This window comes from Ruditapes philippinarum, unplaced genomic scaffold (genome assembly GCF_026571515.1).
Source record: "Ruditapes philippinarum isolate M1 unplaced genomic scaffold, ASM2657151v2 ctg5281_1_1_1_1, whole genome shotgun sequence".
Lineage (NCBI taxonomy): Eukaryota > Metazoa > Mollusca > Bivalvia > Venerida > Veneridae > Ruditapes > Ruditapes philippinarum.
Genome location: NW_026860803.1, coordinates 114,746 through 133,172, shown reverse-complemented (window position 1 = coordinate 133,172; position 18,427 = coordinate 114,746). Strand labels below are relative to the sequence as shown.

The 18,427-nt window shown below is 29.6% G+C and overlaps 1 protein-coding gene across 1 annotated transcript; it reads left to right on the top strand.

Annotated features, from left to right (window-relative positions):
* The first annotated feature begins 8,602 nt into the window (after nucleotides 1-8,602).
* On the top strand, nucleotides 8,603-12,820 carry LOC132713446 (E3 ubiquitin-protein ligase TRIM71-like). The gene is made up of 3 exons (XM_060696051.1): nucleotides 8,603-8,698; nucleotides 10,878-11,215; nucleotides 11,605-12,820. Exons 2-3 carry the CDS (start codon nucleotides 10,887-10,889, stop codon nucleotides 12,818-12,820), a joined length of 1,545 nt encoding a protein of 514 aa, XP_060552034.1. The 5' UTR covers nucleotides 8,603-8,698; nucleotides 10,878-10,886.
* The last annotated feature ends 5,607 nt before the right edge of the window (nucleotides 12,821-18,427 follow it).

The following is an 18,427-nucleotide window of genomic DNA, read 5'->3' as shown; positions in this document are numbered from 1 at the left end:
GCTGTAGATGTGATAACGACCAATAAAATTTAATGGAAACTTCGTCTTATATGTCATTTGCTTGATAAAGTTCTTGATCAATTAGTTAATAATCAATATATTGACATGCAAAAGCAATTTATAATTTAATGTCCCAGAATGACACACCCTTTTTCATTCAACTTAAAGAATTAAAACATCACTTTTCTCAGGCATAATTATAGTCATATCAAATAAGTAATAGTCAACTGCAAATTCTTAAAATTCCCTTTAATATAACAACGTTTCGGCTGAACAAAATACTTAAAAAAATATTGTATAATGATAATTCATACCAAGTCACATTCTTCAATTTTATCCAAATACATTTTTTTAATTTGTTGTTGTTTTTCGTGTGTTTTTTAACTTATTGTCAGTGTTTATAAGACACTTAAAAAGTGAAAAATATTGTACAATTAAAGAAAACTTGTGTGATCTGGAAAAACGTTCAACACAAGCAGCTTTAGATTACTATAAAAGCTCTTTTAATTAGCAAGGATTATTGCTTTGCTGGATCCGCAGGAGAATATCTATATATCGATAGACTGTTAGAGCCATTGTAACCACAATAAAGCTGTGATCACGTTCATTTTACGGATATGTATACGGAGCAGTGTATGTCATATTAATTCCAGAATATTAAAGATTTCTCTACATTATCTAGCTTATCATGTTCGTCCATTTACTTCCGAAAAGTGTTGCCCTTTAACAGTCGAAAACATAAAATGTCATTTAAAAATGAACATATTATTTATCTAAACCTTGATTGAATAGAATATTTAGATATATTTTTGCAATTAAATCATTTCTAACGTATTATTTATATAACGATATAATTATATCAATATGAACAGAACAGAACAGAACAGAACAGAAATTTTATTTGAATCTAACTTGAACATTTACAGTTCATCGTTACATACAACAAATTTTACATGCACATAGTAATAATGTAAATATCATATTATAAACATGCAAACAACTTTACATATTTCATCAGATCATAACAAAGAATTTAATTCATTTGTTCTTAATTTAAAAGCATTTCTGCAAAACAGAGCCAATTTGTTTAAGACCTTTACATTTGTAGAATTCAACAATTGTGTGAGTTTGAGCATATGTATCGAATACATTTAAAATAAACAATATGTTAGGAATTTAAGACCAGTGACAGGAAAACACAGGAAAATAACAATATAAAAGCATGCATGTTGAAAGTCTTCTAAAAGATATTGATAACTTATAACATAAGAACAATTTGCAACATTTACAATGAGATGTATTTATATACAAAGTAAGATTTAATTATATATTGTTGTCAATGTAATATAAAGACAAGCCCTAACAGGGCAAAAGAACTCTTAATCACAATGTTTAGCCATTTTAAAAGATATATATCTTAGTATGGAAAAATTGAGCTAAGATATTTCAATACCTTGATTTAAGAAACAATAAAAAGGAACAATTGTTGTGTATCACACTTTTTCAAAAATAATATCATAATGTCTTGAATGAATATAAATAATCTGAATAAAAATTAATACAAACAATCTAGCTTCCTACAGAAAATTACTTAAGCAATATTGTCGTTTACATGTATTAGTTTTTTTATCATATTTTCCTTATGTTCAGCTATTTATTTCTAATGTGAATTTTATAGCTTAAAACAATTCATGCTACAAAGCAAAATAAATAGGACTATTCTTTACACAGACCAAAGACATTAAATATAAGTGCCTTTGACAAAAAGATTCACACAAGTCAATTTTCGGGTAAAACACCAATCTCAAATAAATGTATATCAAAGAAAAGCATTAACTTATTATAAATATGAATATTATAATTCCTAAGCGTCTGATATCCCATGTCGTATTAGAATGATTCTTTCATTGCACATTTTATCATTTCACACCAATCGTTTCAACAATTACACGTTGAAATACACAAGTTATAATCAAATGTAATTCCAATATTTCAATGAAGCAGCTTACGCATCGACATCAAAATGAGAATTTATTGTCTTGTCAAATATAATTTCTCATATTTTCGTATTTCCTTTAAACGCATATCGTTTATCTTCTCCGTTCCTTACATGTTACCACGACTTTTATTATAAGCAGACAAGGCAATGCGTGATTTATTCTTTCTCAACAGTAAATAGAAACTTATATTTTGTGTTAACAAACGAATAAAAGGAATTTGTATAATCTAACATTTTAACAACAGGAATTGTGTTTACTTTTGAAAAGATTGATTAAGTATTTTTTCTTATAAAATGATGAAATGCATTTTATTTATCAATACTTTTGTGTCACTTGATCACAAATACAATAATTTAACTGTACCGTATTGTAACATGTTTTAACATTTTTCAGAAGAAAAAAAAAACATTAAATGCTTCAAAAAAACAGAACAAAAAATGTTAAGTTCAGTGACGTTAAATAAATGATAGAAATAGAACAACTTTTGTGCAAGTAAAATACCTTATCGCATTAATGTTCATTTCTTTACAGGCATATATAAATGGTAATGCAATAAGGGACGAAGTAAAGGCATTTGCGAATGATGAAGAGATATTTTATGTCACGTCAGCCTATTTCACAATACTACAGGGAGATTAATGTGGATCAAAATTATCTGATCGTGAGAAAAAAGTTCTATTATAATTATCTGTCTTCAGTTTTATAAATGTGCTTTTCGGTTATTGCTGATTAAATTAATGCTACTCCCGAGTTTTATTGCAATATCACAGCATTTCATCTAACATGTTTAAACTGACTTTATAAACATATAGTACAAATCTTTTTTTCTCAAAAATATTTAACCTTTTCTCACCATAATTTAAAAAGTTTTCATCGTATGCACATCTAATTATGTTGCATTGTAATTATGAACAATCCATAACATACCGTTTAATAATGTTACAAAGCATAACGTTCAACTTGGCCAATTAGATAACAAATAGAAATTCACTGCAATTGTATCATTTTACCTTTTAAAACAGATATCACATCGCTAAATTCATATGCACGCAGCGAGAAGCAAGTGGTATGAAATCAACAACCTTAACCAATAAATCACTGTGCCACGGACGTCCCCATAGCTACCATTTACACCCCCTAGCACCGGCTTAAAAGGAATTTAATATTCAACCATGAAAATGGTGAAAATTTGAAATTAGGAAAATCTTCAGATTTGTTCGTACTGTCTTCCATGTGACACATTTTTTCACGTTTTTTTTTTGCCATTCCGTGAAAAGCAGCTTATGGACCCTAAGTATAACAATGATGTGCCCCCAAAAAAGGTCACAATACTTGTAAGACAATATTTCTTGGTAAGAAAATATTGTTTATTTAACGATTAAAGCCTAAAGCAAGATATTGTATCAGAGAGATTATTGCTTTATTCAATTCATTAAGTCACGCACTGCCAATATGTCTTGCGGAAATAAGCTTCACAATTACAATATTGCATGTTTTAATTAATAAAGAACGAACTCACGAGGCGTTTACGATTGCATTTGTATCAGATTCATATAATAGGTACACTATCACCACGACTGGGTTATTTTCAGAACAGCTGATTTACAAGCAATAACATTTCTCCAAAGTTTAACAGTATGAAGAAAACAGTCTTAGTATACTGATGTAACATTGAAACTGAAGATATATATAACATGATGTATTTTGAAATGTACACTCATGCCTACAAAGCCATATACTGTTTATCATATTCTTTGATATGGAATTTCATCAAAAGAAAGAATGATACTTGTAAATAATATTTGAATAAATCTATCTTTGAAGTCATAGTTATTCAAAACAATATACATTGTGAACATCTCTATTGTTGTTTTCTGTTATTGTAATATTATGGTGATTGGCCAAAAGTCAATATTGGAAAATGTTTTTGATTAATTATAAATCTAGCTAAAAATAAGATTATTTTTTATAAATTAATCATAACAGGTAATATCATTCTGATAGATGTTTATAGAAATTTCTTCTGGTCATATGAGTTATTTACTGTTCATGGAAAATAAGTTAAAAAAATTGAAAAGAATTATGGCAAAATGTAAACTTATTATGTCTTTCACCTGTTCACTCAATATATTGGCTGGGTATAATATCACTTTAATTATGTATAATTGGATAGAAAAAACATTATAATTCAAACATATAATGCGGTGCTCCAGATTAACTTAATAACTCCGTTCCGTCTGCTTTGCTTTCCCCTTTCGGTTTTTGTAAATATATGATTTTAAAACAAATAAAGATCACTCAACTATTGTTGTACATGTACTCTCTCTCCTGTACAACAATTTCGAATGTTTCATTATCTTTCACTTTCTTACGAGAGGACATTCATTGACCTACAAAGGGTATGTGCTTTTGTTTATGTTTTGTTTTATTTTGTTATAAATGTACTATAAATTTGTTTGAATATGATTTTATTTCTGTTGCATTTATGATTTTTTAAAACGACCATGAACAATAATTAATCCTTATTTACTTTTATCAAATTATCAATTTTATCTTAAATTATATTGGTCGACGTAACTCGAATGTTATTTATGCAAATCCTTCACACACTCACATTGTATAGGAACGTAAAATGGCTGAAGAAGCAGACAAAAACGGTGTTGATGCTGACTTAAAAAACAAGCCTCTTGTTTTTTAATAGAATTAATCAAATTCATACACATGTTGTCGTATCTATTTCATACAGGACTGTAAAATGGCTGAAGGAGGTGGAACACAGTTATTGAAAGATGGTTCTGATGCTGACTTTGATCTCACATGCACACCTTGTGGAGAAGACAATATAAGAAAAGAGTCTATCAAATATTGTCTTGAATGCCAAGATTATCTTTTAATCAACTGTACTAAGCATCATGGTCCAATAAAAGCGACAAGAAGGCATGTGCTTGTTGATGAGAATGCTGCCATACAATGCTTAGTTGTTGCCAAGACCAAATGCCATTACCACCCAGTTCGTGACACTGAAATGTACTGCAAAACACATGATATGGTTTATTGTACCTTGTGCATTGCTACAGAACATAGGTATGGTTTCATATTAGACAAATCATAGTAGTCACTTATGTCACTGTCTCATCTATTGGTTTGAACTATAAATGAACGTATTAGTTTGTTACTTCAACATGTGGTTTGACAGGGGTTTTTTTATTGTACTCTTATTTTTTAATGCTGCATTCCTTGAACTAAACAGATAATCAGTGTATAGATTTACTTTCAAACTGTCAACATGTTTTTCACATGATCATTATAGTCTGATTTTTTACCTGTCAATTATAAATACACTATAGCACTCATTTGAATAGTCGATCCCACTTCCGTTTTGTCCTTGTAGTTTACAAGAATTAATATGGAGAATATAACTAAGGTTTTGAAATGTCAAAATTATATACATGTAGATTAATTAATATATGGATCATTGGCACATCCGCATTAGCACAATCGGTCAGACGATTACCCAATATTTAAAAGGTCTGATGTTCTATCCTTAAAAATTACTATTGTCTCGATTTTTATTTTGTATATGGCACTGAAATGATTTTTTTCTTTCTATCCGAACGGAATTTAAATGTCAATTATTTTATCATTGTATTTTAAAAAGAGTATAGACTTTACCAAACTAAGTGCAAAACATATCAAAACGAACAACATATTAACACTTATAGCTTTGATAATGTTGCAAATGTAAATAAGAAAAAAAATATGGATTAAGCGGTTTCATCTTACAATTTGTATTACATTTAGAAATTATAAAGCCGTAGTTTACCATATTGTGCTATAACACTTAGTTTAACGATTATCCAGACACAAATAAAACTTAATCAGATTTTACTGCGTGCATCTCAAGGAATCTATCGAAGGTTAATACATGTTGTGTGCATTGACCGTATAATAAGTATGTAATACGCAAGTTAATAAAATCAAACAATACATAATATTAATTAATATTAATAAACATTTGTACTGCATTCTTCTTTAGAGCTTGCGAAGAAAAAAACCAAAATAGAGGTTATATCTAAGCAAAGTGTAAATCAGACAGATATTCAACGACTGACAACGAAATGAATGTGGCAGGATTGAAAAGCAGAAATAGGTCGTACAGGAAATTATTTATGCTACTGAAGTAAATTTGATTGAACGTATTAGAAAATTTAAAAAGGCTATAACTTAATCTGTAGATATGAAGTTTTATAAATCTTTAGACAATGTTTGATTCGAATATTGCACTGTCGTCAAGAAAAATTTGGAAATTGAAAACGAAGAACTTCTGCAATCATTTTCCAGACTTAATGCAGAGCAACTGTCCGTTAACATGAAATTGATTAGTAAAATTATAACAGAGGCCTATAGAAGTGTTGAAAAAGATGAAACAAAATTTTTTTTTTCAGGGGTGATGAAAAGTAAGAAAGTTATGCATTTGAAACGGACTCATTTGATACAGTAAATATCGAAGTTAGAACACAAAAGACACGTTTACCTAACAACTACAAAATGAAGGCAAAGATAGAAGTGAATGTGAGTATTTCTAATGATGCGTCCTCATGTTTGATAATTAAAATTTGCCAACTGCCCGATGGGCAAATTATTTTGGCTGATGGTAGTAACAACTGGATGAAAACTAAAATATCACTTCTTGTAAATAAATACATTTTCTATGAATAGAGACAATTTCATATTATCATGTAGCTTCTGTCTGGTAGAAGAAATAACTTTGTCCTTTCTTTAAATTAAGTAAGTTATACAGATTTTTTACAGGATATTTCTCCCTAGCGGCTCAGGTAATATCTACAAACAATCGTTTATACAGGGCCATATAACCTGTCAAATATTATTATAACTAATAATAGACACGGCTGCTGTCAAATTATCAAGAAATCTAAAAAAGGAAATTAACAGTATTATAAATTCGTTATAAATATTCCTGACAGGTGATATGGCCGAATTTAAACGGTTATTTGTAATATATTTACAAACAACCGTTTATATAGGGCCATATAACATATCAACAATCTTTATAACTAATAATGTGCATGGCTGCGATTACTTTATGAAGAAATCTCACCTTTTCTTTAAAAATATGCTTGTTGTATTATAAATTCGTTATAATATTCGTTATTTCGACCTTATATAACGGTTGTTTACATTATAAAATAGACAAAAACAGAATCCCTAATGAACACTCTGAATGCAGAATTGAAAACACTCCCCTAGCCACCATAAGAATTGCACGAGGTTAATAACAAAAGACACATTAGCTCTGACACATTAAATGATAAATTACAATTATTCATGGGATGTAAATAAAAATCAGATAATCTCGTAAAAAGGGTGTATTGTTTCTGCTTAGTTTTAATTATTTTATATCAATAATATATTTAAGAGATACTCATGATCGTCTCTGCATTATGCTGAATTACACGTTGATATTTTTTTCATTGGTTTTGAAGGCATTCATTTAACCTCAATATTTCCGGAGATAGTTATCAATAAAGTGTACTTTTGATGTGTTAAAAACTAAAAGAAAAGATAAGAAATACATTAAGAATGTCTAGCTAATCGTATATATAGGTCGGACATCTCTCACTTAATGAACTGGGAGAGTTTTTACGGCCTCCACATAGCAGAAACAATATTGGTGTGACAACAGTAATCCAACAGGTAGCGACCAAGCATGACAAGATTAAAATATTAAACGCTTTTTAAAAGCTTCGTTTGATTGAACCTGCTGAACCAGGTCCCTATTTTAGGGTTATATGCAGAATTAGATATTTGATATGATAAAAAACTTATACAGCTTTGTAAATATAGAAAGGATCACAGAAATCTTTTGACACTAATGTGTTCTTCCCACTTGAAAGCACCAAATAAAATTTATAAAACGATGCGCGAGTCTTAAACAACATAATCATTGGCAGTACAAAACAGAGATTCGAGAGTGGATCACAAGTTATGAACCTTGCGTATCACATACACCTTTCATAAGTGACGACATGATTTTAATTAAAGACATTTCCAATATCCGGTTAAACAATCATTTCATGATATAGATTATATAAAAATTGTCCTCTCCCATTTAAACATGAAGTAAATATGCCTCAAACAAATCATGATCGTAGATGTGTAGAATAAATTCTTGACGGTGTTTTATGAAAGGTAACCAAAATATTCATTCAAATATAGTTTTTACTAGAATTATAACGTTATTATAGTCAGATAGGGTTGACGGTTATATGAGTATGTTATCAATATTAATGAGTCAATAATAATGAAAAATAAATATGACTGATTATATTATTATCAAAAATGTTGTTTCTTTATATTTTTTTTATATTTCTTTTTTAGATTTAGTAGCTTGAACATTATTTAAGATACAAATCATCATATCAAAAAAAGAAGATATGATAATTTTACATTAAAATATGGTTACCAGTTTGTAGGTATACTTAAATGCTATCTTTATTTGTAACGATACACTTTAAACCAAATTTTGCAAAAATCATACATGTATTACTTTAACAATGAATGCGACCTTAACTTCGCTGTTTACGTGTGATACGGCAAAACTTGATAACCTATATTCAACGTTAACAACGGCCATTAATATCAAACCGAAACAAGAATATAACTTCTTTTAGGACAAGGTAAAGCTTTCATTTCTAGTTCTGATGCTGTTGTTTTCAACGTTTGTGTTAGAAATAAGGTAAAGCTATACACAATGTATTAATTCTATTAAAGCTGTGTCATGTACTGAATTAACGATTATTATGTTTTTAACGGTTGAAAGGTATTTTTACATAATATCTAAAGAAATAAAAAATAACCGAATTAATTAACTAGGCAAGTAAAAAGGACTGAAATGTCCACTTTATAAATCTGTTTCTGGCTTAAATGTTTCTTTATCGATCACAGCTATCTTGTATTTAAAATGAGGTCATGGATACATCTTACGTGTATTTTGTCTTGTTTCGGTTTCAAGTGCAGAAAACAACGATATACATATCTATTTCGCTGATGTAAATTTCAATGGAACATTTGAGGGTTTGAAGCGTAATAGCAACATACTGATTTGGCTTCAATTTGTCTTTTATACTTATAATATGTATGCATGCAGTTTTAAAAAAAGTGTGTCCGATATATCTGCGTCAAAACTGTACTGAACTTATCTGTGTCGTAGTGGGCCATATGAAGAATAATGTGCAATAGTAAAGCTTGTTTAAACCATTGACTTTCATTTATCACTACAGAGTGTGAATTTTAGAAAAATATAGTTTCACATCTCATTGCCTAATGATAACAGAAATACAGTGTAGTTTGATTTAAGAATGAAATGTGTTATTCACAATGAATTCTTGTTTTATAAGTTGGCGAACTGACTTGCACATATTATGTGTTTGTGGTTACGTTAACATGAAATTATGCCATTCGTTATTTTGATCAGAGATGAAAGTTGATTAGTCGCTGTTTGCAAAGTTTCGACTGGTTGGCCGGGAAAAAACGTTATAAATCTGTAAATGAAGGCGTATATAAAGGAGATACATACCATGCAATGTTTAAATAAATTCTATAATACTATCTTCTCTTTTGTTATATGTCTAATATTAAAAGTATATAGAATATGCATAGGTCATGATAGGCAATTAATAAGCCTTTTTTACATTACTTAAAAGTGTTATTTTAAAATCAGAAGTAATTATCTCTTATCCTTTTTTTCTTTTTATCATCTGTACAAATTGTTTTTGAAAACATCAATAACATCTTAAGATGGTCATTTTGCCAACTTCTATATGATATGTGGTCCGATGCGTTACACAAATATATGTTTTTGCCAGTAATGAATCGCCTCGCCTCTTTCTTATATTCAGATGTAATTTACTGCCCTTCATGTAAACAAACAAGACAAACGTTTTCCATTGATCTTATTCATTGAAATGTTTATTTCAGTGACTTTGTAATTCAAAAATAAATGAGCTCCACTGAGATCAAAAGCGTAAAAAACATAAAATTTGAAATTGTAACATAAATTAAATGAAACACTTAAAGCAGCATGCCTCCAGATGAGCAAAAATATTACAATAAAGTCACACTTGAGAAAATGTAGGATGATTTTAGGAAAAGTGGAAAGAAACAAGATTCAAGTAATAATTTACATGCTATAAGAAATTAATGGTTATTTTTTCATTATGTATAACTATATTTCTACTCCGTTACTAACGCATTAAGGACAATTTTTGCACATTTTGACCTCTTTTTGCAATAATGGTGGCTATAAGTGCCATGATAATGTGTTAATTGCTTCCTTTTGGTTACTATACAACATTATACTTTTAAGAACATTTTCAAAATTTTCAAGAAAATAAGCATAAATCTGGAGGCATGCTGCTTTAAAATGAAAAAGAAATTAAAGGAAGATAAAGAAATGGGCTCACAATTAAATAAGATATCGAATTTTGTGTGATTTTAAGCCGATTTAAGCGATAAGCATGGCAACATGTTTCATTTTTTGGCCATTCAGCATAATTGAATAGTTTATTCTAGAAAAAAACGGGGTGAGAGATGATCTGAAATATTAGTACTGATCCTTAAAAAACGATACACAAATCTCGGGAAAATATTCCAGTCCTTTCATGTCATCACACAAATATAGTTGAGCCCCGTTTTTTTTTTAAAAATGTAAAGATGTGAAAAATTCGCATGCTTTATTTTTAGAAGGTTGGTTTACAAAATGTCAGTTCATAACTTAAGTACATAAAACACGTAATAACCGGCATATTGTTTTCTTGAAGAGTTAATAACATACACAGTCTTATCTATTTCATACAGGACTGTAAAATGGCTGAAGGAGCCGGAACACAGTTATTGAAAGATGGTTCTGATGCTGACTTTGAACTCACATGCACACCTTGTGGAGAAGACAATATAAGAGAAGAGGCTATCAAATATTGTCCTGAATGCCAAGAGTACCTTTGTATCACTTGTAATCAGCATCATGGTCGGCTAAAGGCTACAAAGAGGCATGTGGTTGTTGATAAGGATGCTGCCAAACAATGCTTAGTTGTTGCCAAGGCCAAATGCTATTACCACCCAGATCGTGACATTGAAATGTACTGCAAAACACATGACATGGTTTATTGTGTTATGTGCATTGCTACAGAACATAGGTATAGTTTCATGTTAGACATTTGGTATTATTATAATATTATGCAAATTTAGAAAAAATAAGTAGTAGTTTAAGTTTTTTTGTCAAATTAAATGCCATTACCACTCAGATCGTGACATTGAAATGTACTGCAAAACACATGACATGGTTTATTGTGTTATGTGTATTGCTATAGAACATAGGTATGGTTACATGTTAGACATTTGGTATAATTATATGCAAATTAATTGTTCAATTTGGTACATTATTTGTCATATGAATATATTTATGTACAACAACTTCAATCAGTTTGCCATAATTATGCATTTGTTGCAACTCGCATGTTTTATAGATATTAAGTATATTTAAAATAACCACAAAACTAAATTAATAAATATTTTCTTATTAAAGATTGTGTGAGGGCGTAAACAAAATAGAGGCCGTGTCTAAATCGTGTGTAAATCAGACAGAGATTCAACAATTGTTAGACGAAACAAAGAAGACAAAAGACGTCTTGAGTACCACGGTAATTAAACATAATGATAATCTTACATCCATTGATCAGCAGCGGAAGGTAATCCAAGAAAAACTTGACAGTACTGAAATGAAGTTGATTGAGCAAATCTGTCAAATAAAGATAAAAACAGAAGATTCTTTAAATGAGAAGCATGCCTCCTTGAAGGAAAAACTCAATTTGAGCATCGGCCAGTCTTCTTGCAAAATAAAGGAGTTAAAAGAAAGTGAAGAGCAGCTGCAAACAATTACCAAACTTGATAAAGAACAACAATTTGTTCACATAAAATTGATGAAGAAAGCTGCTACAGACGCCTTCAATTTAGAAGCAAGCATTGGGTCTGATGGTACAATGTCAATTTCTTTCACAGGTGACGAACAGTTGAAAAGTTTAGTCATGGCAGCAAATTCTTTGGGTCAGGTGATATCAAACAATGGTGCCAAGAAAGTTTCTGAACCAAAACACTACAAAATAAAGTCGAAGAGAGAAGTCTATGTGAGAATGGATAACGATGCATCACAATGTAAAATAGCAGATATTTGCCAACTCACTGATGGGCAGATTCTTGTAGCTGATTATCAGAATAAGAAAGTCAAACAACTGGGTGTAAACTACAAAATATCAAACACATGTGACCTTGATGCTTCCCCTACAGGTATATGCTGTATCAGTAAAAACGAAATAGCTGTGAAAATGGCTAACAATAAAATCCAGTTTATCTCAATTGGATCATCAAATATGGCAAGGACAAGAGTTATTTCAATAGAGGGTGGAATTTATTGTGGAATATTATATTTTGACAAGGAAATATGGATTTCTAGAGCAAGTGGCATTGATATATACAATATATCAGGAACACTTACGAAAAAGATAGGTGATAATGAGTCACCAAAGAAGAAATTTAAATCAACCTCTGTTCAACATATGGCTGTTTCGGGTGACACGGTTATTGTGACAGATTACTCTGACGGTGCTGTGTGTTTGAATAAGGATGGTACAGTTTTAAGAGAACTTCGGGATCAAAAGCTGATTAAAACTCGAGGTGTTTGTGTAGCTGATGATGGCACTGTCTTCTTGTGTGGTTATACTTCCAATAATATTGTGATAGTTTAGCCCAAAGATGGAAAGTCTTGGAGAAGTTGATTAGCAGCAGATCCTGATATTGAAGAATGCCTATTAATATGTTATGTTTGACAGTAAACAAACAACAATTATTGCATAACATGTCTTCAGCGATTTGACATATATTTAATATCATAGAACTGGAATAATAGCAAGTGTTCAGATAATCAATTCTCGATCATACTCTATATATGTAAATAAATTCAATATTACTTGCAAAAACATTAACTGGGTATCAAACCATTGAATTATATAAATAAATATTGGCTAACATGGTAAATTGTCAAACTAATATATAGATTATTACATTTATCATTGTATGCGATTCAAAATTGGATGTTTGTATCACTGACTGAAATATTGTATGGGATGCTTTTGTAACTTTCATTCAAAATATTAAGAATATCAAGAATCAAATACAAAATTTGAAGCTACAGCAGTTAGAGTAGAATCCTGTAGAGAAAGAATTAAAGAGAAAAGTTATGATGTAGAATTGTTCTCAATATTTTTTAGCTTACAAGAGTTTTAGTAACACAATGGTATAAGTTATAATTCATGGTTAAATTTTATGAATGTACTACCATTAAAGTAGTGAATTAACAAAGTAGAAATAAATTTCTGTAAAATTTTAGTAGGTTTTAGTCATAGTGATCATTGTAACGGTATTTTGTCAGCATATAATGATGTTATAAAAACAACAAATTTCCAACACACCCCATTCTCACGCCTTTCCCAATCCCCGCTATGCAGCAAGTAAAAACAATGATGGCCTATTTATCTCTCCCCTGGGTAAAACTGTAGCTACTACCAGTATGATCTCTGATGATAATTTTCAGAGAAACTCCATGAGGAACTCCATTTACTCCAGCAACTTCAAATGCCACATAAAAGTGAATGGTCTATTAAAAGTATCAAATATATTTGTAAATATTTTGAATAGAATTGATGAAGACTACTTGTGGAAAAAGGAAACAATAGTTTTCCTAAAAGGAAACAATAGCTTTGCTGTCATTGCCTTTGATCAAACACAATTGTGGCGACTCATTCAAGCAATTCATAATCAATATGGCCAATCGTTAATTAAAAGGGGCCAATTTGACGTGTAAAGTTTTGTAGTCACCAACAAGGTCATACTATACATCAATAGCTATATAGAATGCAATGCGTTGAGTAAACAAATATCACCAGGCGAGGGGTCATTTTGAAATGCATTCAAATTTCAAAACAGAACAAGTATTCCAAGTTAAAAGTGATGAGATTTGACAATCTTTCATACTTTAATCTTAGCAGAAAAAATAAGGCTGGGCAATATACGACCTAATGTAAATTTGTTAATCTTTCAATTAGAGTAGTGACCTAATCAAGACATTTGTCTGAAAAATGTTTTAATCATCCTTATGATATTATATGTTGAAGCGTTTTCTACTTTTCTTCAAAATGGAGCTAAAAATGTTGAAAGGTCTACTTTTTACAATTTTTAAAAAGTACATCTCAATTATTTAAACCAGTTTGTTTATGTTGATAACTAAATTGGCTTCATGTCCAGTATAATTGGATTTACTTGTTAGTGCAAGCTGATTGCCGTAAGGAAAAGCCTTGGCTTATTGTGGCAAGTGGTTCTCATTTTCATCACTAGCCATTTATAGGTCAACAAATGAAACAAAAACACCTTCACTTTCTAATGGTTTTAATAATTTTCTAAAAAATAACATGAAATACAATGAGGAAACAATATAGTCAAGATGAAGTCACTATAAAATGTAAATGTCTGACTGTTTTCATCAAAAATAAAATGCATCTTTTCTCCTCTATAGAAATTAGGAATGTCCGCTAAAAATTTAAAACAAACTATTAATTTGGTTTCAACTATAAACTATAATCTGGGTGTATATATAGTTCAACCGGTATGGGCTAACAAAGTTTCTTGCCCTCAAAACAGAAATTAAAAAGCTTTACAATATCAAATTAAATCTTACATCGTACATGTACCAATCTCCTATGCAGTAATCTCCCCTTATAAGTGCAATCTGCCATGGGAGGTAATCACTATGAGGAGTTTAACATTGTCCTTTATAATCTTATATAGTCTTTTTGTAGTGACAGTTAAAAATTATTTAACACAATTTTACACATTAGCGCAATCAAAGAACTTTATCAAATAAACTTTATTCATTTAAGTAATTATTTTCTTGAAATAAAGAGAGAAAATTTTATATAATTTTACAAAACTTTCACAAAGATAATTGGAAAACCAAGTGAAAAGTCATTTATTTCACACACACAAAAAACAGTTATTTGAAACACAAAACAACTGGTATTTTAAATGCATTGTTGAAAGTACATGATGAATTCCTGATGAAAGATATTTTACATGACTTTTTTTAAAACGTTTACAAGAAATATGTAACCATAAGAAAAATAATATAATTATTTTAAAGAAGCTTAGGAAAAAAAATTAATGGAAAAGGGAGTACTTCTGCTTAAAATAATTCAAATAATGTTTTGAAACAAAACAATTTCAATGTTTTCAAATTGAAGAAAAAACTGTCTACTGTTAATAATTTTATGAAGCTAATGTTTTGCTTCTAACACATTCAAATGTTTTAACTTTATAGATTTGAAAAAAAATGTTGATACATGTTTTGGCACAATAAGGAACCATATATGAAAATTAAATGTCCAAGGCTATCATGTGTTAAAATGGTACATTAAAATCAAATGCATAATTATTGTTGATAGCGGACCAGTTTTGAAAATGGAAATGAAATTCCAATGACATTATGCCCAACCAAGATTATAATATGTTGAGTGAAAAGGTGAAAGATAAGTTTACATTTTGCCACAATGCTTTGCACAAAGGATAGATATATGACTCATGTGGACCATGGAAATTTATGTTAATATCCATTAGAATTTAGCAGTAACATTCAACTTTACAAAAGAGTGATACAGTCTTTTTATAACATTCAACTTATCAAAAGAGTGGTACAGTCTTTTTATATTTTAGGCAGATTAAAATTTTGATCCTAAAGATTTTCTAGGATCAATTGTTGGTCAATCACCATAATAACACTCAATCTCTTTAAATTTTGAATTCTTATATAATCAATTCAGTTTCACTTGACAATAAAAATATGAACATAATGTTACTTTAAGGAGCCAACACTACAACTGTACCATGTGTGTTGACAAGTAAGACTATATATATGCTGGCCTAGCTTTATAATAATAAGTGATTATTTAATATTTGATAAAAAGGTTATTTAAGGGGTTTTAATTTTGGTGGGTTCAATAACAAAATTGTCAATAATAAAAACCAATTCACCAGTACATGTATATAACATATATAAAAGTACTATAACACAGTATATGATAACATAAATAGACAAACAAATTGAGCAATAACAAATGGGTAAACATTTCAACAGTTTCCAACTTTTCGCTGCATAGCCTTTTAACAAAATTATAGTTAAACATTAGTATTCAGCACCCTTTATACGTTATTCATGTTATAAATATTGTTATTCTTTCTCTATGAACAAAAGTTGTTTGTAAAAACAAACATGACAAATGTATCTCCTTTCCAAATTTAATATAGATATTAATTCGCTATTACACTAAAACTGTATTATTCTTACATATCAACAGTTTGGCCAAATAAGATATGAGGATATATATTAAATACTTAGCAAGGGGTTCACCACTATTTCAAACAGCATGGAAGTATGTACCATGCTTGTAAAAGTGCAGACAGATTTTGTAAGTATACATATTTAGCTCACTGATGAAAAAAATAATGTTCATAATGAGTGATATGGTTTATCTCTCACTGATAAATTTCCTGTATGTATCACTCATCATCAAAGAATCTATGTTTGACTGAATTGACAAGAAAATATCCAGACATACCAAAGGTTGTTATCATCATACATTTAGAAGCAGTCAAATAATCCTAAAAATGTTTATCTGATGTCAAACAAGAGCTATCCATATGACAGCAAACTCAACTATTTTCATTGCTTGACAGTAAAAAAAGGGGCTTAACTATGTAACATAATCACAAGGAACAAGTGTGTGAAGTTTTAACATGTTCCCTAGTAGTTTTGGAGGTACCAGCTTGCACAAAACTGCCACCCCCAGGGTGCTTTACAAAAGCTCCCCAATACTTCGAAAAGTTTAATTGAAAATTAAAGATTACAATAAATAAAGCATTATTAGGAGCTAAATGTACGATTTAATCAGAAAGGTTATTGAAAAGGTTTTGATTCATTCTTTCCTATTCTTCACAGTAAAATGACTAGTGTAACATAACTTAATGGTGAAGAGTGGACACTCAAAGCTGCTTGAGTAACACACCTCAAGCAGGGTAGAAACCAATTTTCCATCTATCAGAAGTTAACTATTATTATACAAATAAAATCTGTCATCATTTTACTCCCTTGCACAATTGGTAAGGATTATACAGCATGTACATTTCACTATTGACACAGTGTTAGACTACCATATCTGTTCCTTTATTCCAGCACTGCTACAGTAGTGTAACACTGATGTGACAAATTTCAATGAAGAAGCCATTATATGAATAAAATCAAACACTTAAAGCAAAATTAAACTCCGGAAAATTCATCAATGTTAAAATAATTATAAAATATAAAACTGCATAACATATTTGTATTGTTCTACATAGTATATTCAAAGTTACAATTTGTACATGTATATAAAAAAGAAAAGGTCACTTTACAAGAATAATACACTATAAAATATTGGATATCACAGCTCAGAAAATACATTACAGATCATAGACAGCAAAATAAATACATGTATATGAAATATGAAAGAAAAATATTAACTACAAAATATGAAAAATAAACATATATACACACTTTAAGGCAATTCTTACATCAAAACAAGCCTATTTAATGGTCATTGAAATACACATTATGCAAAATAAAGCATTGGCTGAGTAAAATGATTTTAACTTTGGAGAGAAAAAAATGTTTGATTATTCCCTTATAGTCTACATTGTAGTTTAGGAACAGTTGTACAGAAACAGATACCAAAGTGCACAGACGCATATCCCCTTGTTTATTATAACTACTGAAAGTCGGGGAAAAACCAACTGTACATTACTCATTAAAGAGACTATAGAATCACTTAATGCATTTCTATTTCTGCATAATTATCTTGAAATAATTTAGTCTTAACATACAATATGAAGCATAAACTTTTACTTGACCTCATGTATTCTAAAGTTAACACTGTTACTTATATTGATGCCTCACGGGAAGACAAACTATTTCCTGACATTCACTGAGATATAAAAATAAAACATCACCTTTTAAGACACTAAAAATATCTTTTCCTGCATTATTGATGTCATCAGTAACAAGAATTTAAATATTTGTTCCATAAGTCATCTGACAACATCTGTTTCTGCTAACAAAGTATTCAAGAAAGAAATATTAAAGCCTAAAGAGTAAAATCTCTAATAATAAAAACAATAATACCAAATTGTAAATATTATGCATGACAGGTCACTGACCTTTTCTTTAATTCATTCTAACATATAGTAATATACATGTGTTCTATAAACTAAGT

Excerpts from the sequence above, each read along its gene's own strand:
- LOC132713446 (XM_060696051.1), top strand. The coding sequence starts at position 10,887 with ATGGCTGAAGGAGCCGGAACACAGTTATTGAAAGATGGTTCTGATGCT. Across the intron at positions 11,216-11,604 it reads TGCATTGCTACAGAACATAG|ATTGTGTGAGGGCGTAAACA; the intron begins GTATAGTTTCAT and ends TTCTTATTAAAG.